The sequence below is a fragment of the Eschscholzia californica genome, unplaced genomic scaffold, assembly GCF_041429995.1.
Source record: "Eschscholzia californica isolate CP2 unplaced genomic scaffold, dmEscCali1.0.p SCAF_6, whole genome shotgun sequence".
Classification (NCBI taxonomy): domain Eukaryota; kingdom Viridiplantae; phylum Streptophyta; class Magnoliopsida; order Ranunculales; family Papaveraceae; genus Eschscholzia; species Eschscholzia californica.
In genome coordinates, this window is record NW_028238483.1 from 43434922 (window position 1) to 43457765 (window position 22844).

The window sequence follows — 22844 nt, forward strand, 5'->3', positions numbered from 1 at the left end:
CACCACCAACAACTATAGCCGATAAAAGATATGTGTCTCTATCATATAACTTTCTTTCAACCAGACCATACCTTATCTGTAATCAAACTAAAACAATACATGCTCGAAACAAAACCGATCAAAGTCAACCTCAACTCTCTCTAATTGATCTGATCGAAACTCATAAATGAAGGAAGGTGTACAACTACCATGAGGTCCATAACACAAAAGGTCTGACTCATCTTTTCATCTAGTTAATCCTTCGTAGAGATGTTTTCGCACCATTGTGATCACAATACTTCTTTAGTGGTTCAATTTGTAGCTTCTTCATTACTCGATAGCATTTCTCATATTACCGATTCACCTAGGTTAATTACTCCTGGCAATGTCTTCATATGAGAATCACCTGCTCGAGTGACTTAGGCTCACAAAATTTTACCACAAGTCCATCCATATCAGATAAGTTGACCACGCATATTATTCCTTGACTGATACCCTGGGTTATTGTCGCTGGACACCTGGTCGTTAGCACCATTTCTTGCTTCAGTTTCTTTGAGTCGTTGCAAATTTCCAAATTGTCCTTCTATGGAGATTAGCTTACTAGTTCACTATCCTTGTCCTAAATGAACAAATAAATCAATGTTCATCTCGTAATGTTCTTAACATTTTCCTATTGTCGATCCTTGTGAACTTGTTTACTGTCAAAAGTCAACTACACTTAACTTCCTCAGACACTTTTGTCTTTGATACTTTCACAACATCAATATGTTGTCCTGCCTAAAACTTTCTACTAAAACCTCTTATCAACCCTTGATTGTCCTCGTATACCACCTTGCACAACAATCAAGGAAAGATCAACTTACGTCAACCAACCACAAAGTGTTCCCTTTTTCCGAGTAACTCGAAGTCACAAAGTCCATCCACAACAACCAATGATATGAACCTAAGCCTAATATGAATGCAATTCGTACCTCAATAATGCTCGGTTGATCGCCACCACTATCTTCTGCAGGCAATGTGCTCGCATAACAAAATCACAATGTAAGTGACCTACCGTTAAAGGAACCTTACTCACATTATGATATCTGAGTGGGACCTTCACGTAGGCCTGACTCAGATGTGCTGAGCACATAAAAGTCAGCAAAGATAAAACCAAAATCTTAAAATCTCAAATAAAACAAAATAAAATCAACAATATTATTATCTTTTCATATTTTATCTTGTAGCTTTTACGAATTTAACAAGCCTTGGTACTTTTAGTTACCTCACCCATTATTACACAGAATAGTTTTCTGATGCCAGTCGGCCCAATGCACGTACTCATGCTCTGATACCAACTGTGACGCCCCGTGTTCCGAATCACGGTTTGCCCGGCAGTTTATAAAAGAAACTCGGTCTAATACTAACTCAAACGAGTTTCAAATATAAACCCAAGCCAAAACTCTCATCACGGGTTACAAATCAAAAACAAACACAGCGGAAAATCAAATATAGTTTAAACCTTTTGAAAATATGCTCGGAAAATATGTAACCCAAAATAGTTTTCATAAAGAGAAAAACAACTTGAATTAATGTTTATGAATAGTTCACAGAAAAGACTGAATTTGGACAGAGTCTCCTCTATAAATTGAACATATCAAACCTGAAAAACCTGTCAAACATTCATACATTTTTCACAAACTCCAACATATCAATAACATCAAATTCAAAGTGATAGTGTGCATAATATTTACATGTGTACAATCACAGACAAGTGAGAGAACGATCCTAACTATTCTAGATGATACATATATAATATTAACGTTGTGATTATGTTGAAAATATAATAGAAATTATAATCTTACATAATGTGAGCCGTCGAAGTAAACTATGTCACTCCGGGTCACCAATACCTGCAACTGAACAACAACAAATAGGAATGAGATAACCCGAAGGTCAGCTCAGTAGGATACCTAGACATCCTACCCTCACCACACACATCAACATTTTAATATATCAATAGTTATAAGTGTTACATATATACAGATATATACAGAGATATCAATATGCACACGAAGCAAAGCAATATAGCAAGATAATTCTTCTAGCTTACCAAGATCACGACTGAATACGCCCTCAGTCGGGGTCACCTACTATTCGGCTAGGAAGAACCGTTCGGCCTTTGTTAGTGCGTAGGCAGGCGGCGCCTTATCGAACGTTTGACTACTGCAGTGTACACATGGATCCACGTAATACCCCGGTAAGAGCTTCCGTAACTCTCCCTTCGTCATCATCGCCCATCGGGCTGGCTTGTGATCTCAATACGCATCGAATAGTAAATCTCACCCAAACAATGATACGCTTAGAATATGTCATGACTTACCCAGACGACTATAAGAGCATCGTCGTGTAGCAGAGCCATATACCCACGGCGATACAATTATCTCATCTTGAGGCGCGTCCTATCTCCGGCCAGATCTGACGCTTCCTCGCAAGGTAACTCATTGACCATTCGAAGAATACCCAAACATATGCATGAACCTATAATAGTATTAAATGATCTGATAGGCTCCCAAAACTACAAGAACAGAGCCCTCCTAAAGGTCCCATCAACCAAAAGGAGAAGAGCGTTCTCATGTCTCAAGGTAGGGTAAACCCTGTTTAAAGCCAAGCTTTTACAAGTGTCCACTTTCAGAGAATTAGTATTTTCTTATTAAGAAAACTCGGGTAAACACCCTCTTTCATTTCGGTGAAAACATTGTAAGTATCATTCACAACAGAATTCAAACCACACACACCAGTGGTTTAGCAGAATAAATAAACAAGCATGGCATTGGGTCAGTCCCCTAATCACTCCAAGGGTCGGAATACCCCAACTCCCATCCTCTCCGGACCCCATTCCGGGTAAACTAGAATGGTCGTTACCAAACGGCTGGCCACGCACCGAGTGTAACCCTTGACATAATTCATGGCTAATCCATAACATAAAATAAACAAGGGGACCAACCAATGCCCGTGGTAAAACAACCATTACACGTAACACAGATCAAGCGATTCCGCCTCCATGTTATACACGCAGCTCAAGCGATTCCGCCACCACGTGTTTACAGTTCACACAAAACGATCACACAGATCAAGCGATTCCGCCTCCATGTGATTATTTTTCAGAAAAACCAATTTGTTTTGAAAGGAGAAACATCCATAACATAGAGTACACCACATACATACATATCATACCATATCATATCATAAATTGAACTAGAGAACTATAAAAAGAAGAAAAACGACTATATATATATATATAATGGTGAAACGGGGAATACCCGTGCTCCAAGTAAGATTCGTAGGATCCTACCTCTTCTTCGCTTCCAATGGTGCTCCTTACTAAGCTCCACTTCTGCTCGAGCTCCCTATTGCAGTTCATTAGTCCTACTGAAATATGAAAGGGCAAAACGGTCATTTGACAGTTACATAACTGTCAAGAGTCCACTTGCAGAGCAAGAATGCATAAAATGAATGAAACTATACTAGAAATGTCCTATCGGCACTAAAGAGATCACTGAGAAGTTCCACTTAACAACTGATACACCTTATGAACCAAGCAACAAACCATGAACTCTATTTTATATTTCCGAGTCTTCATGAGCTGACAAACCATATAACCAGCCCAGTAATATGAATCTATAACTCAAACTGTCAATTTATGTGAAATATGACAAAGTTCGGGTAACCATTTCTATTCCAATTAATTCCCAAAACTAGCCCCAAATATGAAATTCGAACCGTAAAATAATTCGGCAGCAACCCGTCTATATATAGACACCCCAAAATAGTAACAATACCCTAAACATCATCCTGAACATAAATCATTCGACGAAATTAAAGAATAACTGCTCCAAATTATGAACCCAAAAGAAATTAGTATAACTATATAGTTATCGATATAACCATCATAAATCCACCAAATACTGACGAAATTGAAAATTCTGAACGGATAGATATGTAGAACAAGTCGAATACAATTACCTGGAAGAAGTTTCATTGAATTCCGACCACCGTACACCAAGAAATCGACGGACGAAAATCGAACCATCAACACTATATTAAAATCGCCCATCCTTTCTCACTCTCTGTTCCCAAACGCCTAAATAAAAATATGGGTGAAAGTGGGTTTTGAATGGTAATAACAAGTGGGGTCCACATGAAATATAAAATCATTTTCCCCACCAAAACGCGTCACACATGCACAGCCAGGCTTAAATTCGGTTGGAATGTTGGATTGCAAATAGGGTGCCACATGTCGCATTATAAAGTGGCCACAAAATTTAATTACTTTTCAGTCCATAATTTCTATATACCTCATAAATCAGTCCCTCTAATCTTATGGTCTGCTAATCCAGTCCCCATCGATTACTTTTTGACCCCCTAGTTAATCTTTTCTTTTCTTCTTCCTCCCACAACCAACCATGAAGAGATTATATTGTCCCTCTTAACTCGATAATTGTCGAATACGACTCGATATCCAAACCATGTCCGATAATTTCGTGTGACCAGTCAAAATTCATAATATTTTGAGAACTATTCAATGAGCTATCTGAATCAATCAAAATACGTATCCAATACCAAACCCCAAAGAAACCACTGAATCCGCTCGGCGCTCTAACTCGTCCGATTCTCTGACTCAAGATCTGGGTGTTACAGTATTACCCCCCTTAATTGGATTTTCGTCCTCGAAATTCGAAGAAAGTAGATAATGAAACAACAGTTGCCAATGTCAACAAAATATGTCACAACTCGAACCAAGAGAACTACCTTTTTCGATGTTAACCGAGACTTCTGTAACCTTTAAATTTGTTAGGATATGGACATCCCTAATGGTACTTCACCGAAGTCAAATTCCCCTAAACTGGTCCATCATAACACTCTATATAAGAAGAAAGTTCTCCCTACCACTGAAGTGTCTTTGTCGATGATCAACGAAACTCCCTTATCTCTTCTACCAATCTGAACCAAGAAAGTCTACAACTCTAACTTACAAATAATGAAGAACAAAAGCTACAAACGAAAACTCAAATAACATCAATCTGATGAGAATAAACCGAGTGTTGGTGTCGTTGTGAGAAAACACTGACACATGAAAATACTTGCGCTACAATAGTCTATTGGTTCGAACAAAAGGCATATTACATATACTCTAATATCTGAATAGCCTATTCTCGTAAAACACCTATTGAGAATGGATATAAAATTCAATCTGGCTAGAACCTATAAACAAACTAGATCCAACCCTTTATATCCTGAATTCTTCTATAGAACTATAACATTATGAAGTGAAACTGAGGTTGAACACTAATATGTGCAACCATAAAATAAGCTGGCACATATGTTTCCTCTTCCTACATCAAACCCATACTCTGAAGCAATTTCTAAGATATCAAAATAACTGAACAATGAAATCCAGTTTCCATCTAACCACATGACCCAAGAATATTTTATAACTGTCCACGATAAAAAATACAATAAAGAATGAAGACCTCTATAACCTATAAATAAGAATGATATGTCGTTAATCCCACATCCTCAAAGAAAATACCATTCTCGATAATATAAGAAAATATTGTTGCCAATAATATAAGAAAATAGAGAATGAAGATATCTATAATCTATTCAAGTCAACATTACCATTGACACTATAGTCTCAGGAAAATATAGTTGATGTTTATAAGACGATAAAATAGAAGACCACTGTAAAATCTATACAAGTCGTAAGAAAACCAACCCTCGAGAATCATGTTACAATAACCTGAGAACCCCAGATACTTCTAATAACCAACACTGTCTCAATCTATATAACCTCCAATATCGAAGTATCTCGTTGAACCAATATAGTTCAATCCCGTACATTAGCCTGCTAGACCATATTTCCTCAATCACTATATAAACTGAATATTGTCGATGAAATCCATCGTAGTGTTATATGAAAAATATATATCCTTTAGAAAAATCGAACTCAATATCGTGCAGTCAACATATAACTTGAGAATACCATCTCGTATAGTACAACTGAATGAAAAGATGTACCAGATAACAACTGAACTTAGACAACTATCCTTCTCACTGATAATACTCTGACAACTGAATAAAAACCCCGACATAACTGACATTTGTGCCACATCTATAAATCTGAAGATCAACACATCTATTATTTCCAGGTGACGAACTACCATTCAGTGAAGTAGTCTCTCTCGATAAGGTCATGTGTCTGATGCCCCTAAATCTCACCACCAACAACTATAGCCGATAAAAGATATGTGTCTCTATCATATAACTTTCTTTCAACCAGACCATACCTTATCTGTAATCAAACTAAAACAATACATGCTCGAAACAAAACCGATCAAAGTCAACCTCAACTCTCTCTAATTGATCTGATCGAAACTCATAAATGAAGGAAGGTGTACAACTACCATGAGGTCCATAACACAAAAGGTCTGACTCATCTTTTCATCTAGTTAATCCTTCGTAGAGATGTTTTCGCACCATTGTGATCACAATACTTCTTTAGTGGTTCAATTTGTAGCTTCTTCATTACTCGATAGCATTTCTCATATTACCGATTCACCTAGGTTAATTACTCCTGGCAATGTCTTCATATGAGAATCACCTGCTCGAGTGACTTAGGCTCACAAAATTTTACCACAAGTCCATCCATATCAGATAAGTTGACCACGCATATTATTCCTTGACTGATACCCTGGGTTATTGTCGCTGGACACCTGGTCGTTAGCACCATTTCTTGCTTCAGTTTCTTTGAGTCGTTGCAAATTTCCAAATTGTCCTTCTATGGAGATTAGCTTACTAGTTCACTATCCTTGTCCTAAATGAACAAATAAATCAATGTTCATCTCGTAATGTTCTTAACATTTTCCTATTGTCGATCCTTGTGAACTTGTTTACTGTCAAAAGTCAACTACACTTAACTTCCTCAGACACTTTTGTCTTTGATACTTTCACAACATCAATATGTTGTCCTGCCTAAAACTTTCTACTAAAACCTCTTATCAACCCTTGATTGTCCTCGTATACCACCTTGCACAACAATCAAGGAAAGATCAACTTACGTCAACCAACCACAAAGTGTTCCCTTTTTCCGAGTAACTCGAAGTCACAAAGTCCATCCACAACAACCAATGATATGAACCTAAGCCTAATATGAATGCAATTCGTACCTCAATAATGCTCGGTTGATCGCCACCACTATCTTCTGCAGGCAATGTGCTCGCATAACAAAATCACAATGTAAGTGACCTACCGTTAAAGGAACCTTACTCACATTATGATATCTGAGTGGGACCTTCACGTAGGCCTGACTCAGATGTGCTGAGCACATAAAAGTCAGCAAAGATAAAACCAAAATCTTAAAATCTCAAATAAAACAAAATAAAATCAACAATATTATTATCTTTTCATATTTTATCTTGTAGCTTTTACGAATTTAACAAGCCTTGGTACTTTTAGTTACCTCACCCATTATTACACAGAATAGTTTTCTGATGCCAGTCGGCCCAATGCACGTACTCATGCTCTGATACCAACTGTGACGCCCCGTGTTCCGAATCACGGTTTGCCCGGCAGTTTATAAAAGAAACTCGGTCTAATACTAACTCAAACGAGTTTCAAATATAAACCCAAGCCAAAACTCTCATCACGGGTTACAAATCAAAAACAAACACAGCGGAAAATCAAATATAGTTTAAACCTTTTGAAAATATGCTCGGAAAATATGTAACCCAAAATAGTTTTCATAAAGAGAAAAACAACTTGAATTAATGTTTATGAATAGTTCACAGAAAAGACTGAATTTGGACAGAGTCTCCTCTATAAATTGAACATATCAAACCTGAAAAACCTGTCAAACATTCATACATTTTTCACAAACTCCAACATATCAATAACATCAAATTCAAAGTGATAGTGTGCATAATATTTACATGTGTACAATCACAGACAAGTGAGAGAACGATCCTAACTATTCTAGATGATACATATATAATATTAACGTTGTGATTATGTTGAAAATATAATAGAAATTATAATCTTACATAATGTGAGCCGTCGAAGTAAACTATGTCACTCCGGGTCACCAATACCTGCAACTGAACAACAACAAATAGGAATGAGATAACCCGAAGGTCAGCTCAGTAGGATACCTAGACATCCTACCCTCACCACACACATCAACATTTTAATATATCAATAGTTATAAGTGTTACATATATACAGATATATACAGAGATATCAATATGCACACGAAGCAAAGCAATATAGCAAGATAATTCTTCTAGCTTACCAAGATCACGACTGAATACGCCCTCAGTCGGGGTCACCTACTATTCGGCTAGGAAGAACCGTTCGGCCTTTGTTAGTGCGTAGGCAGGCGGCGCCTTATCGAACGTTTGACTACTGCAGTGTACACATGGATCCACGTAATACCCCGGTAAGAGCTTCCGTAACTCTCCCTTCGTCATCATCGCCCATCGGGCTGGCTTGTGATCTCAATACGCATCGAATAGTAAATCTCACCCAAACAATGATACGCTTAGAATATGTCATGACTTACCCAGACGACTATAAGAGCATCGTCGTGTAGCAGAGCCATATACCCACGGCGATACAATTATCTCATCTTGAGGCGCGTCCTATCTCCGGCCAGATCTGACGCTTCCTCGCAAGGTAACTCATTGACCATTCGAAGAATACCCAAACATATGCATGAACCTATAATAGTATTAAATGATCTGATAGGCTCCCAAAGCTACAAGAACAGAGCCCTCCTAAAGGTCCCATCAACCAAAAGGAGAAGAGCGTTCTCATGTCTCAAGGTAGGGTAAACCCTGTTTAAAGCCAAGCTTTTACAAGTGTCCACTTTCAGAGAATTAGTATTTTCTTATTAAGAAAACTCGGGTAAACACCCTCTTTCATTTCGGTGAAAACATTGTAAGTATCATTCACAACAGAATTCAAACCACACACACCAGTGGTTTAGCAGAATAAATAAACAAGCATGGCATTGGGTCAGTCCCCTAATCACTCCAAGGGTCGGAATACCCCAACTCCCATCCTCTCCGGACCCCATTCCGGGTAAACTAGAATGGTCGTTACCAAACGGCTGGCCACGCACCGAGTGTAACCCTTGACATAATTCATGGCTAATCCATAACATAAAATAAACAAGGGGACCAACCAATGCCCGTGGTAAAACAACCATTACACGTAACACAGATCAAGCGATTCCGCCTCCATGTTATACACGCAGCTCAAGCGATTCCGCCACCACGTGTTTACAGTTCACACAAAACGATCACACAGATCAAGCGATTCCGCCTCCATGTGATTATTTTTCAGAAAAACCAATTTGTTTTGAAAGGAGAAACATCCATAACATAGAGTACACCACATACATACATATCATACCATATCATATCATAAATTGAACTAGAGAACTATAAAAAGAAGAAAAACGACTATATATATATATAATGGTGAAACGGGGAATACCCGTGCTCCAAGTAAGATTCGTAGGATCCTACCTCTTCTTCGCTTCCAATGGTGCTCCTTACTAAGCTCCACTTCTGCTCGAGCTCCCTATTGCAGTTCATTAGTCCTACTGAAATATGAAAGGGCAAAACGGTCATTTGACAGTTACATAACTGTCAAGAGTCCACTTGCAGAGCAAGAATGCATAAAATGAATGAAACTATACTAGAAATGTCCTATCGGCACTAAAGAGATCACTGAGAAGTTCCACTTAACAACTGATACACCTTATGAACCAAGCAACAAACCATGAACTCTATTTTATATTTCCGAGTCTTCATGAGCTGACAAACCATATAACCAGCCCAGTAATATGAATCTATAACTCAAACTGTCAATTTATGTGAAATATGACAAAGTTCGGGTAACCATTTCTATTCCAATTAATTCCCAAAACTAGCCCCAAATATGAAATTCGAACCGTAAAATAATTCGGCAGCAACCCGTCTATATATAGACACCCCAAAATAGTAACAATACCCTAAACATCATCCTGAACATAAATCATTCGACGAAATTAAAGAATAACTGCTCCAAATTATGAACCCAAAAGAAATTAGTATAACTATATAGTTATCGATATAACCATCATAAATCCACCAAATACTGACGAAATTGAAAATTCTGAACGGATAGATATGTAGAACAAGTCGAATACAATTACCTGGAAGAAGTTTCATTGAATTCCGACCACCGTACACCAAGAAATCGACGGACGAAAATCGAACCATCAACACTATATTAAAATCGCCCATCCTTTCTCACTCTCTGTTCCCAAACGCCTAAATAAAAATATGGGTGAAAGTGGGTTTTGAATGGTAATAACAAGTGGGGTCCACATGAAATATAAAATCATTTTCCCCACCAAAACGCGTCACACATGCACAGCCAGGCTTAAATTCGGTTGGAATGTTGGATTGCAAATAGGGTGCCACATGTCGCATTATAAAGTGGCCACAAAATTTAATTACTTTTCAGTCCATAATTTCTATATACCTCATAAATCAGTCCCTCTAATCTTATGGTCTGCTAATCCAGTCCCCATCGATTACTTTTTGACCCCCTAGTTAATCTTTTCTTTTCTTCTTCCTCCCACAACCAACCATGAAGAGATTATATTGTCCCTCTTAACTCGATAATTGTCGAATACGACTCGATATCCAAACCATGTCCGATAATTTCGTGTGACCAGTCAAAATTCATAATATTTTGAGAACTATTCAATGAGCTATCTGAATCAATCAAAATACGTATCCAATACCAAACCCCAAAGAAACCACTGAATCCGCTCGGCGCTCTAACTCGTCCGATTCTCTGACTCAAGATCTGGGTGTTACAATGGATGAGACATCTCTCCACACACGCCACATGAAAACCTAAAATTTCTTCTATTGTGGACTAATGGTGGCCACAACTATGAAAAAACCAAAAGGAAACTGAGATTGGTACACTTGAAAGATTGAAAGCCTTCTTTCAACCAGATGTTTTCACTAGTAAAAAAAAATCTACTCTTGGATTATGCAAGAGTAGAGACTTAGAGTTAACATTGTATGCGGAAAAAATATGAGTTCTTTAACATTTATGTTTAATCGTCTCTAGGATGACTATGGCGACTTTGCCCTATACAATATGTTGTTATTACCTCCCATTAGCCACCATTTCATAGTCTGGAGACTTATTCATAACTTGAGCTTTTACTAGATCATTCAGAATAAGTTAACTACCTTGACTACTGACATGGCTCCTATAAACAAAGGATCTAAGCATTCTATTTGAGTGAAATGACACTAAATATGGCCTTACCCGCGTGCTACTCGCACTTGGGTCGTAGACTCGTATCCTGATTGTCTACTGAAGAAAGGGAAAAATAGAATCTTCCTTACATCTAGTATATGGATCAAGCAATATACACCATTAATCAAAACATAAATAAATACAAGGTTTAGTCCAAATATCACAACATATGTTCATGTCTTATAAGTAATAACTAAATAGTGATGGGTTGTGGAATCTAATATTCCACCCATGCTGTATTTTTCACTAATTCAACCCATTTTACCTGTCACTTCTATAATCATACGATATCATTGTTGATAGATGGGTTGAATTAATAAAGCTTCAAACGGCTATCGACTTTTTTATATAGATGCGTAGCTAAAGTCATCGACAACGTGATTTGGAGAAACAGCTGATAATACGACAAAGGTTCCGAATAGAATAGTGACAATGGCATTGAAGTTGGCAAGGAAAGCTTCAGGTCCATACTTGTCAAGCCCAGAGCTCTGAAGAAAGGTGAGCTTCTCCAAGAACCCTAATGCAGCTGTTCCCACAGCCAATACATACACAAAGAGTCCAAATAGAGCATGCCATGGCATAGATTCACCTCTTAGTGCGGGTGATCCGCCCGGATAGAAGAACACCACAAACCCGAATACCCACTGCAAAATTTTCAAGAAAAATATATATCATTAACATTTTAAATGTTGGTCAATTACTCTAATCGAGTTTGAGCCCAAGCCTGCAAACTCAAACATCGGTTTGCCCGATATAATGCAAATACATACCTGAATGAAGTATAAAACGATCACTCCGATACCAATCCACGAATGCAAACTATACAAATTGGGGATTCCGCTCTCGTTGTGAAATTTGAAGGCGGCATAGATACCAACGACTCCGAGTATCAGAGCGATCCCGTGGAGGATTAAATGTATGAGCTTCTTCACTTCTTTCCTCCATGGAAGAGCTTTATAACTAATTATAGCTATTTAAAAAAGAGATTTAAGATTTTAAGGAGTTAATACATTTCAAGAACAATTGATCATCAAAGTGAGAAAGACTCTAGATTTTATTCACTTACCTTCACCTCCTAAGATAATGAAACCAATTAACATCAACACTGGATGAATCTGAAAATTCAAAAACAACAATTATCCTTTAAAATTAAGGATTGAACAATGTTGATAAGTTTGAAAATTGAAAGCTTGTTTTCTCAATGATTAAAGTTCACTTAACCACAAATGTCTTAATCTAGCATCAAATTTATTAAATCAAGATGTCATATATACTTTACTATGTAACATTTTGATAATCCTTCCCAAATTAGTATCTTTTTTGTGGTGTTGGTTCTTTGGATACTGTACTATGACAAATACTATTTTCTTTCTTTTCTAAAACGTCTAAGGGGTAATGACTCTGTGCCTCGAACCCTTGACCTAGAGGGCGGAAACCAACTTAGTAACTACTCCAACCAAAGGTTTTTGACCTCTGGAAGATACTCTAGTCACTTCAGTCGGTATAATGTGAGATTTCAGGTACACCCTTATTACAATTTGTGGTCGAAAGTAAAACTAAGACAATAAAATATAAATGGATATAACCGTGAGTGGTTGGATTTGAAGGTTCAAATACAACTTATTATTCTCAAAGTTATTAGTAAAGGGATGAGTTTAACTAGACTAATAAAGTACTTAACATCCAGTTTGTAAGATAATTACAAATGCTAATTAATTTCCTCTGTTTTTACATACCAATTTATAAATACAAAAGAATTGCTAGTAAGTTTTTAGGGTTTATGGTTCATCCAACAAATATTAGGGCATCCAATTCAAATTCTTAACAAATCAAATTGAATCCCTTCTTTATCTCACAATCATCACTAACTTTTCTCTAGCTAGATACAGAAATCATATTAAAAATAGCATCAAAACAACCAATTTGATTTGGAAAACTTGAAATTAACTCATGAAGATCATCAAATTGATTCTTCTCAAGAATAAAAATCAAAATCAAGAAGTGGGTTATGATCAAAATTTACAATTTTTAATGAAAAACTTACATTGAAGATGAGAGATTTGTTAGTAGCGGATTCAAAAGCTAATCCTCCTCTGAAATGAATGTTCCAAATCAAAACAAGAATCGCTGCAATAACTCCTAATACGTGAGAAACTATAGTGAAGGGGTAAGCTCCTACTTTCAACTGTATCCCCATCTCTATCTAACTTTCTCTCTCTAACTTTCTTCTCCTTCTCCCAGAAATTTGGTCGAATACAAACTTTCTTCCTCTGTTTTCTCCTTATTAGATAGATCGATCTTCTTTATATGAACTCTGTTAGTCAAACATTTTGAGCCGTAGATTTTCCTGGTTGATTGTACTAAGATCCTTTATTTGATCAATCTTGACCATTCACAGTACTTACCTGAATAGCAAATTAGGGGCTAATTCTTAAATGGTCCTATCATTTGACCGGCACACCGTTTACTCCCCATTTTTTGTACTAATATATTGTTTGGTTCCTACTAAGGTTAATTCTTAGCTAGTGAAGGGCATTAATTAGGATGAAAGTACGAAAAATAAACTAATACATATACTCCTGTTGTAAACAATTCCACATCGGTGGTGAGGAGTGAGACACTCTTCTTAAGAGGTTAAACATCATTTTCTAGTGGGGCCTTTTAAAATCGTGAGATCCAGATGTGCCAAATTGGACAACAACACTTGCAGTACGAATCCCACCGCAACTTGGACTCCCGTTCACATTCCTAAAATGAGTGGCGAGTCATACCTTTGGCGGATGGAGATAGTGTGTTGAAATTGTGGACACAACTTTTATAATAAATAAAAGGATAACATTATCTATTTCATTTTCAATATAACAAAATGGTGGGACAAGGTTGATGAGGTGTAGCAAAAATTAATTAATTGGATCAAATCACAATCGCAACTGGACAAGATAGTGGGACAATTCGTCGTAAAAAAATAATCTGAAGTCAATTCCTTAATTAAATGAGTACAACACTCTTAACAAAAATTATTGATATTCTCGTGTGAAAAGAAAATAATTGGTAAGAGATGTTATCCACTTAACTACGAATTAGATGGTAAACAGACATTGTTTCAGACTATTCGATAATCTAATAGTATAAAAATTTATTTTCCGTATAGTTTTTGTAGGTAGCGGAAATATTATTAATAATATTTGGAACCCCTTGAGCTTATGGTTGAACTTTACGAAAAAGATAAATCCTACACAGAAAATAAATTCATAAGCCAAACTCTAGTTTAACCTGCCCCTCTCAACAAAAAAAATAAAAAATAAAAAATAAAATAAATAAATAGTTTAACCTGCCCTAGCTTTTAGTCCAGGTGCCCTTTTGGATTTTCTATTTCAAATCTAGCACGGGATGCACGTGGTAGCAAGGCTTACTATATCACCTACTAAATTTCAACCATTCTTAAACCTACTTTTCTTACATTTTTTTTTTCTGTTGAAAGATAGATCCACTAACTTTTAAACAATTTAAACAATTAACGCGATGAAGAATTGTCGACTGACAAAACTGACAACTGGTCTTGAGAATGATATGATATTTGATTTTAGAAGTTTGTTTGGTTAAATGAAAGATAAAATTTGTATTTAACACAAAATCTTGGCTGATAATGTTGGGGTCTCGTGCTACACGTGAAACGTGTTTTTTCTGTAACAAATTATGAGAGTTAAAATATTTTTTTGCAGGCAAAGTAATAACTATTTTTAAATAACTTAATTATAAAAGAGATATTACGCAATAGATGAATCTAATCTCATTGTACGACGTTGCTAAATGTTTGACCTAACATTTTTCAGCTGAAAATCTTTTGTCAGCAGAGTCGTTTATTTTTGCAAACTATTATTTGAGAATTTAAGAATATAAAATGAAGTCTTCTGAAAAACAATTAACATTTAGTTAAACTCCAACTACAAAGTAATAATTTGTGCGAAAAAGAATTATATGGGGAGAGGAGATTTGAGAGAGGATGATAGAAAGATTAGATGAACTCCAACTACAAAGTAAAGTCTGTGCTCGGGATATTCGAACTAATACATCAGCCACTGTATTACATTTTCTAGAAACCCAAACAAAAGTTCTTCCTCAAGTTGATAGCGATGAATCCAAATCCACTAGGACCAGCATAAGCTTCAAAAAATGGAGTTGAAGTGCCCATTCTAGGGCTAGCAAGAGTGCTCGACGCGCTCCTTCTTCCCTGGACCTGCATCTAACACATACAGTTTTGGCCAAAAGAAATTCTGAGTTATGACCATGAATTACGAGACCTAGGCCTACTGTTGCAGGTAAATTTACTGCTTCAGAAGAGACGTCTAGCTACGTTAATCTTCAAGTAATGCCTTGGGGGTGGAGACCATCTCAATGGGGAAGAAGGGCTAGAGCCTCTACCGTGGGATACATTCTCATCTCCTTAATAAGACTGGATAAGTTTATTTGTTGTCGATTATCAACGAGAGATGGAAGATGCCATTGATTGTCTTGTATAAGTTGGGAAACATGTCTAAGAGTGGAAACATATGAATTAGATAAAGAGACGACATTTCGGGTATCTAGTTAAGGTTCCATATATCAATACTGTTATTGTCAATGATGGTGAAGCTATCATTATTATGTAAAGATTTGGAGAACCAAAATTGACTTGACTTTTTCCTCAGTTTAGTCCAATAATTACAACATGTGTTTATCTATGTCCTTACGAATAATAACTTAAATAATGGTGGATTGTGGAATCTAATATTCCACCCCTACTGTTTTTACTAATTCAACCCATTTTAACTGTCACTTCTATAATCATAATGATATCATACATGGCTTGAATTAGAAAAGCTTCAGACGCCTATCGACGTTTTTATATAGATGAGTAGCTAAAGTCATCGACAACATGATTTGGAGAAACAGCTGATAATACGAAAAAGGTTCGGAACAGAATAGTGACTATGGCATTGAAAGTTGGCAAGGAAGGCCTCTGGTCCAGACTGGTTAAACCCAGAGACTTGAAGGAAAGTGAGCTTCTCCATGAACCCTCATACAGCTGCTCCCACAGCCAACACATACACAAAGAGTCCAAATAGAAGAACATCACAAACCCGAATATCCACTGCAAAATTTTAACGAAAAATATCTGTCATCAACATTGTAAATGTTGGCCAATTACTCTATTAGAGTTTGAGCCCAAGCCCAAGTCCAAGCCTACAAAACCAAACAAAAATTAACTCATCAAACTGATTCTTCTCAAGGAGAAAACTTAAAATTAACAATTTAGATCTTTTTAGTACTTTTCAGGTCATTACAAATTGTTGCCTTTCACCTTCGACCTCTTCAAATTTATAAATAATAAAATGGGCTTTACCAAGTGTACCTAAAGAACATCCCTTAAGCCAATAACTAATGACTTGTCAAAGATTGCTTAATAACTTTTAATCTTTGATTAAGATTTAGTGGATCAGGTAACAAAAATGTCTGGGTGGTGTAGTTGGTTATCACGCTAGTCTCACACACTAGAGGTCCCCGGTTCGAACCCGGGCTCAGACAATCCTTTTTTTTTTTTTTTTTCTTTCGTGACCAATTAAACCATTTATTGTCCATAAGTGTCTAATAGTTCGTTTTGCTCCAATATAATTTCAGGATATTAACCCTAAGGTTCTTTTGTGCCATCTTAGTTGATAGATGTGGCAGGAGAAGGCCTCTTCTTGTTAGCATATTTGGAATCAGAATATCTCTTTCGATATTATCTTTTATGTTCTTTTCCAGTGGTCATTCCCCAACCTTACCCCATAACAATACTAAGAATCGGGTAGATCAGAAAAGTCGAATATGGTACAATGAAGAAAGAAGATCGTCGACAACTCATGGATTATGGTCATTAGTGGCTCTAGCAATGTACTTTGTTTTCTATTCGCTGGGTATAGGAACCATTCCTTGGATCCTAAATACAGAGCTATACCTGATAAGATTTAGAAATACATATGTATGTTTCATTCAATAAGTCTTCAGTGTATTTTTAAGTTTTTTGTGTCCATACTTTTGCTTGAAACCCTAAGCTCCGTTAATGACATTAGGTATACGCTTTTATTGTTGTGTATCTTCTCATGTTGTGTATCTTCTCATGTTGTGTATCTTCTCATGTTGTGTATCTTCTCATGTTGTGTGGGGTTACTTCATATACGTCAACGTTCCAGAAACGAAAGGGTTTATACTTGAAGAAGTTGAACAACACTTGGTACTACAAGAAGATCATAAATCTATTTGCGACGAAACCGATCGAGGATTTTATATATTATGGACAAGAATTACTCTTTCTCCTCCCTGTAAATGATTTGGAAATTATTAAATAAGATTTCTATTCACATGGGTAATTTTGTTTTTTTACTATAAGTAATCGTTCATTTTACTTCATTAATAGAATGGATCTCGTTAACATTCAGCTAAGATGTTAGTATTTTCATTTGTATACTAGTATGTCGAGTCCTCTTCTAGTTATGCATCTTTTTTTTTATTATTCTTACCACCGGGGTTAATGCAATATTAATCAAGGTTTACTTCCTCACCCAATTTTTCGTCCATTGTGACTGTAGAAATCAATATTCAAAGAGAAGAGAAGAAGAAGAGAAACACTCTAAAGGAAGCTAGGGATTTCATTAGTGATAAATTAGGTTTACAAGATAACAATATATAGTAAAGATAAAAGACTAAAAGGCCCTCAAAGGGCAAATTACTAAACAACCCCTAACTATTATATATATATATATATATATATATATATATATATATATATATATATATATTATTCTAACACCCTCCCTCAAACTCACGGTGCGTTGTTGAAAAGCATCGAGAGTTTGCTAACTAAGAAACGAAAGCGTGGAACCGAGTGTGACTTGGTGAACAAGTCAGCAATCTGCATAGTTGATGAGACAAACGGCAAACTGATGGTGCCTTGAGCAAAATGATGTCTGGTAAAGTGACAATCAATCTCAATGTGTTTGGTGCGTTCGTGAAAGACCGAATTATGCGCAATATGGATAGCACTTTGATTGTCACAATACATAGGAGTAGGCTCTAAAATCAAAACACCCATGTCTGCAAGTAACTCACGTAACCAGACTATCTCAGCTGTGGTAGATGCCATAGCACGATACTCAGCTTCAGTAGATGATCTAGATACAACAGTCTGTTTCTTGCTCCTCCAAGAAATAAGAGAATCTCCCAAGAATACACAATAACCTGTAATAGACTTGCGATCTGTGCAATCGGTCGCCCAGTCTGCATCTGAATATGCTCGCAAAGTCAAAGAAGAAGTCGATGAAAGAAGGAGACTTTGAAAACAAGTACCTCGAAGATATCTCAGAATACGGAGAACAGCTGCCCAATGAACTGTAGTAGGTGAACCCACAAACTGGCTAACAACATGCACAGCATATGCGATATCTGGACGAGTAATAGTGAGATAAACCAAACTGCCAACGATAGTGCGATATAGTGTAGGATCTGCCAAAGGAGTACCATCCGTAGAAGAATAACGAGCATTAGACTCGATAGGAGATTCGGCCGTCCGAGTATCACTGATACGTGCACGTTCAAGGATATCTGCAGTGTATTTGGACTGAGAGAGGAGATAGCCTTGTGGGGTAGAGGCTACTTCAATCCCCAAAAAATAACGGAGAGTGCCTAGATCCTTCATTTCAAATTGGCTAGCTAACTGCAACTTCAAAGATCGAATACCATCAACGTCATCACCAGTAATAATCATGTCATCAACATACAATGACAAAAGAATGCGACCTGCAACACTACATTTGACAAAAAGAGCCGAATCATGATTGCTAGAAGCGAAGCCAAGAGATGTAACCACAGTTGAGAACTTCTCAAACCAAGCTCGTGGTGCCTGTTTGAGACCATATAATGCTTTCTTAAGCTTACAAACTTCTCCAGGTTTATGTGAAACACCAGGAGGAGGAGTCATATAAACTTCTTCCTGAAGATCTCCATTTAAGAAAGCATTTTTAACATCCATTTGAGATATATGCCATTGACGAACCGAGGCAACTGCAATAAGCAAACGAACAGTAGTCATTTTTGCAACCGGAGCAAAAGTCTCCTCATAGTCCATCCCGTACTCCTGCGAAAACCCCTTAGCAACTAGTCTTGCTTTGTACCGCTCAATAGACCCATCAGACTTTGTTTTAATTTTGTATACCCAACGAGAACCAATAGTACGTTTACCAGATGGCAAAGGTACTAAATCCCATGTGTCAGTCTTATGCAAAGCAGAGAGTTCTTCAGCCATTGCCTTTTGCCAAAGAGGATCAACAACTGCCTCCTTATAGGAAGAAGGCTCAGAATGACAATGAATAGATGCCAAGAAAGAAGTAAAAGAAGGAGAAAAAGTAGAATAAACATAGTCAGGTAACTGAGTGGACTTACGAACACGATGAGGATAACGAGATGGATGTGCAATCTCATCAGGAGTTTGGTCGGCCGTAGGGGTTGGAGGGACATCACAAGTGAGAGGAGCATCAACAACATCAGGTGCAGCAGGTTCAACATGGGCAGTAGGAGTATCATAAACATCAGAAAAAGGATCAATATGGATTAGGTTAGAGGGAGTCACATCATGAGCATTGGCAGGAATAGAAAAATAAGGTATATGCTCTAAAAACACAACATGACGAGAGACATAAAATTTATGAGTAACTGGATCATAACATCGATAACCCTTCTGACCTTCACCATAACCAAGAAACACACACATGGCAGAACGAGAAGATAACTTGCTACGCTCAACACGAGGACGAAGAACAAAACAAGTACACCCAAAGACTCTTAAGGACGAGTAGTCAGGGGCATGCCCTGTCAATTTTTGAAATGGAGACAAACCTGAACAGTGGGAAGTTGGAATTCTGTTAATTAAATTTACCGCAGTGAGAACAGCTTCGCCCCAATACTCACTAGGAACAGAGGCAGACAATAACAAAGAACGAGCAGTTTCAACGATGTGTCGATGCTTTCTTTCAGCAACACCATTTTGCTCAGGAGTATCTGTACACGAAGATTGATGGACAGTTCCATCCATAGCAAGCAATTCACGAAACCTATTTGAAGTATATTCCCCACCTAAATCACATCTAAAACACTTAATGACAGAGGAATATTGTGTTTTAACTAAGGCATGAAATTGTTGATAAATATCATAAAATTCAGAGCGATGTTTCATAAGATAAATCCAACAAAAACGAGTGCAATCATCAATAAAGGAAACATAGTATTGAGAACCTCCTTTTGTGGGAACAGAAGAAGGACCCCATACATCAGAATGAACTAAATCAAAAGGTTTAACTGAAACAGTCAGACTCTGAGTAAAAGGTAAAGCTGAAAATTTTGCAAGTTTGCAACCACTACAATCAGAAATGTTCTTAACCTGCAAATCTCCTAATGCACCAGTTGACACTAAATATTTCAGCCTAGATGCTGAAACATGACCAAGACGAGAATGCCATAAGTAAAAACTAGAAGAGGAAGGACTCAAACGGAAAGATGACAAGTCAAGAGTGGAAGCTGCAACATCAGGTACTTTCAGCTCCTCTACAAAATATAATGCCCCATGCCTACGGCCTGTCCCAATCAGCTTCTGAGATTGTACATCCTGCACATAACAACCAGTGGAAGAAAATAAAACCAAACATCCAGAATCACACAACTGACCAATAGAAGCAAGATTTAAAGTAAGTTCGGGAACATGAAGAACATTCTGAAGAGATAGATTAGGTGTGACAACAGAACCAATACCACCTAATGACATTGGTGTACCATCAGCCGTTCGGACTGGAAGATCAGATATATGCTTTAATGAAACAAAAGATGATAAGTCAGGGGACATATGGCGAGAGGCTCCAGAATCTAAAATCCAAACTGAAGAAGGCATACCTGAAGAAGAAATAAGAGAAAACAAACCTTCAGAAGAGGACAAGGCATGGGGCTGCATAGCTAAGAATCTCTGAAACTGATCTGATAGTGAGTCTAATGTAGTACTAGAAGACTTTGGAGCTAAAGAGCCTTGAGGAGCAGAGGTGGACATAGCATGTGGCTGCATAGCAAGAAATTTTTGATACATTTGAAATTGATCAACCACATTATCACTTTTGGGCATATAAGAAGACGAGCCACTAGAACTTGACGAGTCAGATGGCGGTATAACTGCTGCTGTGTTATGCTGATAAGGCTTCTGAGGTCTCTGATTCTGTTGTGACTTGTTCGTTAACTTGGGACATTGAGCCTTCCAATGACCCTTTTGCTTACAAAAGCTGCATTCATCCATAGCAACTTTTGTATAGGATTTGTTCTGATGATTCTGATTTGACTTCGAATGTACAGCTAACACTGTTTCAGTAGGTGTTTGCAGAATGCCTTTTCTTGCTTGGTACTTGAGACGTGTCTCTTCAGCCATAAGCTCATTTACAACTTTAGCAATAGACGGAAGTGGCTTACTGTGCAAAATTGTACTACGAATTGATTCAAAATCACTACGCAAAGCCATCAAAAACTGAACCAAACGACCTTCCTCCCTACGAGCAATATAAGGAGGACAAGCCTGCAACTCTTCGGATTCTGTAAGAGCTAACTGATCCCAAAGATCAGTCATTGCAGCATGAAATTCTTGAATATTCATATTTCTCTGTTCCATATTTCTAATATCGGCTTCTAACTTATATTGTGTTGCAAAGTTCGACTGTTGGAACATATCTGCTAAGTAAAACCACATCTCACGACAAGTTTGAAATTTCGCCAACTGATATCCAATAGTGTTATCCACAGAGTTATTAATCCAAGTAATAATTTTCGAATTGTTTGCTTCCCAAACCCTAGATAACTCAACAAAGTTTTCTTTCGATCTATCAACTGGTTTAACAACAGTACCATCAATGTAATCCCACAAATATTTTCCTTTCAAAAAATTTCTCATCAAGAAACTCCAATAAGAATAATTTTTACCATTCAATCTTACACTAATAGCTTGCAATGAATCATCTTTTCCACTCTCCATGTTCTCAATTCAAAACAAAATATAACCAAGCAACACCAAATAGGCTAGTGAAAGAACCAAACGTACCTTAATGACCAGCTCCCCCAAAACGTAGGTGCTGTTTCTCCAAAAAAAAAAAACAATACACTTTTAATGCCTTCCCACTCAAAACCAAATCCAGCAAGCACCAGTACCCACTTTTCAACCTATCCTTTAATTCCCACTCAAAACCAAAACCACTTCTCAAAAAAAATAAAACTGCCTATAAATACTTTCCCACCAAAACCAAGCAAATCCCTTGACCGAAACCGTCCATTAGTTTCTCCTTTGCTGCCTGCGTATTAATGGGGTCAAATCCCACAAAACCAACTTTAATTCTAAAAGAAAAGCTACTCCCAAATTCTCTAAATCAAAAAAGAAAAATCAAACCCTAATGCTCTTG

At 37.1% G+C, this 22844-nt stretch overlaps 2 protein-coding genes, 2 long non-coding RNA genes and 1 other non-coding gene across 5 annotated transcripts; 1 reads left to right on the plus strand and 4 right to left on the minus strand.

The window, feature by feature from the left end:
- Positions 1–1505: 1505 nt before the first annotated feature.
- LOC147535320 (uncharacterized) lies at positions 1506–4104 on the minus strand. The gene is made up of 3 exons (XR_015228441.1): positions 3985–4104; positions 3314–3390; positions 1506–1877 (listed from the first exon to the last, which is right to left on the minus strand). It is a non-coding gene; the product is annotated as an uncharacterized LOC147535320 (long non-coding RNA).
- A 3638-nt stretch (positions 4105–7742) lies between these two features.
- Positions 7743–10347, minus strand: LOC147535321 (uncharacterized). Its single transcript, XR_015228440.1, has 3 exons — positions 10220–10347; positions 9549–9625; positions 7743–8114 (listed from the first exon to the last, which is right to left on the minus strand). It is a non-coding gene; the product is annotated as an uncharacterized LOC147535321 (long non-coding RNA).
- A 1101-nt stretch (positions 10348–11448) lies between these two features.
- Positions 11449–14104, minus strand: LOC147535322 (putative ascorbate-specific transmembrane electron transporter 1). Its single transcript, XM_086651185.1, has 4 exons — positions 13394–14104; positions 12416–12464; positions 12120–12319; positions 11449–11993 (listed from the first exon to the last, which is right to left on the minus strand). Exons 1-4 carry the CDS (start codon positions 13544–13546, stop codon positions 11694–11696), a joined length of 702 nt encoding a protein of 233 aa, XP_086507311.1. The 5' UTR covers positions 13547–14104; the 3' UTR covers positions 11449–11693.
- Positions 14105–16840: 2736 nt separating this feature from the next.
- TRNAV-CAC (transfer RNA valine (anticodon CAC)) lies at positions 16841–16914 on the plus strand. The gene has a single exon. It is a non-coding gene; the product is annotated as a tRNA-Val (tRNA).
- Positions 16915–20605: 3691 nt separating this feature from the next.
- On the minus strand, positions 20606–22453 carry LOC147535324 (uncharacterized). The gene is made up of 2 exons (XM_086651179.1): positions 21334–22453; positions 20606–21025 (listed from the first exon to the last, which is right to left on the minus strand). The coding sequence occupies exons 1-2, from the start codon at positions 22421–22423 to the stop codon at positions 20988–20990; spliced, it is 1128 nt and encodes a 375-aa protein (XP_086507305.1). The 5' UTR covers positions 22424–22453; the 3' UTR covers positions 20606–20987.
- Between the last annotated feature and the right edge of the window lie 391 nt (positions 22454–22844).

What these genes read in the sequence shown, in the direction of transcription:
- LOC147535324 (XM_086651179.1), bottom strand. Translation starts at nt 22,423, where the DNA reads ATGGAGAGTGGAAAAGATGATTCATTGCAAGCTATTAGTGTAAGATTG. An exon ending in TGCCTTGTCCTCTTCTGAAG is followed by an intron (nt 21,026 to 21,333) that starts GTTTGTTTTCTC and finishes TGTTATGTGCAG; the next exon opens with GATGTACAATCTCAGAAGCT.
- LOC147535322 (XM_086651185.1), bottom strand. Translation starts at nt 13,546, where the DNA reads ATGGGGATACAGTTGAAAGTAGGAGCTTACCCCTTCACTATAGTTTCT. An exon ending in CATTATCTTAGGAGGTGAAG is followed by an intron (nt 12,320 to 12,415) that starts GTAAGTGAATAA and finishes TTTTTTAAATAG; the next exon opens with CTATAATTAGTTATAAAGCT. An exon ending in TCGTTTTATACTTCATTCAG is followed by an intron (nt 11,994 to 12,119) that starts GTATGTATTTGC and finishes AAAATTTTGCAG; the next exon opens with TGGGTATTCGGGTTTGTGGT.